The sequence below is a fragment of the Otolemur garnettii genome, unplaced genomic scaffold (genome assembly GCF_000181295.1).
Source record: "Otolemur garnettii isolate 467f Iridium unplaced genomic scaffold, OtoGar3 scaffold00147, whole genome shotgun sequence".
Classification (NCBI taxonomy): Eukaryota; Metazoa; Chordata; class Mammalia; order Primates; family Galagidae; genus Otolemur; species Otolemur garnettii.
The window spans coordinates 3,463,846-3,465,265 of record NW_003852542.1 but is presented as its reverse complement, the minus strand read 5'-3'; the positions used below and the strand labels follow the sequence as shown (position 1 = coordinate 3,465,265).

General features: G+C 41.4%; 1 protein-coding gene across 1 annotated transcript in view; it reads left to right on the top strand.

Annotated features, from left to right (window-relative positions):
* The window catches only part of DNAH6 (dynein axonemal heavy chain 6), a 302,446-nt gene that overhangs the window by 228,845 nt on the left and 72,181 nt on the right, over nucleotides 1-1,420 (top strand). Inside the window, exon 59 of the mRNA XM_012811001.2 lies at nucleotides 496-675. Within this exon, the coding sequence (XP_012666455.1) occupies nucleotides 496-675 (180 nt within the window). The remainder of the gene's footprint in view (nucleotides 1-495; nucleotides 676-1,420) is intronic.

Below are 1,420 nucleotides of genomic sequence, written 5' to 3'. Positions count from 1 at the left end.
ACCTGGGAATTCTAGACAAAGAACAATATTAGTCATGTGTGCCAGGGTTAGTCCAGGGTGCCATGTGGTATCATGTCCTTCCAGCTTCTCTCTGCTCCCTTTTGGGTATTTTCCTGGATACCCCTTCTCCCTTCACACCTTCTTTCATTATGGCCTTGGACAGTTCGTGAGGAAGTTAGGGAACATAATGTGTTAATGTTTCCTTTTCAGGAGTAACGCAAATCAGGTCTCAGAGAAGTACTCCTTCAGTTTATTCAGAGCTACTTGTATTGCCTCTTTCTCTCTGCCCTGTCCTAACTCTGGAAGGAAAGGAGGTCAGCTCAGTCACAAGCAGGTCACTGAGTCCTGAGACTCAGTCATTCCATTTGGGGATCTCCTTATTATAATCATTAACTCATTCTATCCTTATTTCTTTCCTAGACCTAATTGGATACATTCCAAAAATCCCACTACTGAAGCAGATCTCTAAGAATTTGTTATTGTGTGTTTAATCAGATCACTTCCGGTGCCATTAAAATCAGGCTGAAGGAAGCAGAGTCCACTGAGGAGATGATCAATGTGGCACGTGAGAAGTATCGGCCAGTAGCCACTCAAGGCTCTGTTATGTACTTTGTCATTGCAAGCCTCTCAGAAATAGATCCTATGTACCAGTACTCACTGAAGTATTTTAAACAGGTAAGCATGTTGTTGTTGTTGTTGTTGATGATGATGTTGTGAGATTGATCTCTTTGACTTCCTTTTACACCCTGTTGACTTACTTCTTGCTTCAGATAAGCCACAAGTCTAGTATAGGTTCAATAGTCCTGCGGGAGGTTGGGTCCAGACCTATGGCTCAAGAGCGGCTCAACCACTGTGTCTCCTAAAATTCAATTGCCCAGTGTGCCCAGAACACCCTGTAGAGGGAAGAAAGAAAGCTGCTTTGCAAGTTTCATTTTCTCCCGGCTTCCTTGACCAACTGCTTTCCCTCTTGCCTGCCTTTCTCATATTCTTTTCAGAATCACAGTTCCTTGCTATTTATTTATACTGTCTCCAGTATTTCAGCTTCCTTTCCAATGTTACTGTTTTCTGTGTTGGATCTCAAGTCTCTGACAGAACTGACCTTTAACCAAATTGCTTTATCTATCTTTTTTTTTTCTTCAGAACTTTTTGTGCAACATCCTTACTTCCTCCCTTGACCCCTGCCTTCGACTTAGAGGGATCTCTTTCCTTTGTTCCTTTCCCACTTTTACCCTAGCACTGTGAGATTTTCTTTTTTTATTTCAGAGTTAAATTTTATCATTCTCTTGGGAATAGGATGTTGTCACCCCTCATCCTCTTTGTAGCATTTCATTATCTTCCAAAAGCAAATTCAGTGTCACAAAGCTAAAACAAGAAATGTCAATTTTGCTAAAGACTTCAAGGGGTGACCAAGTTTGTATCA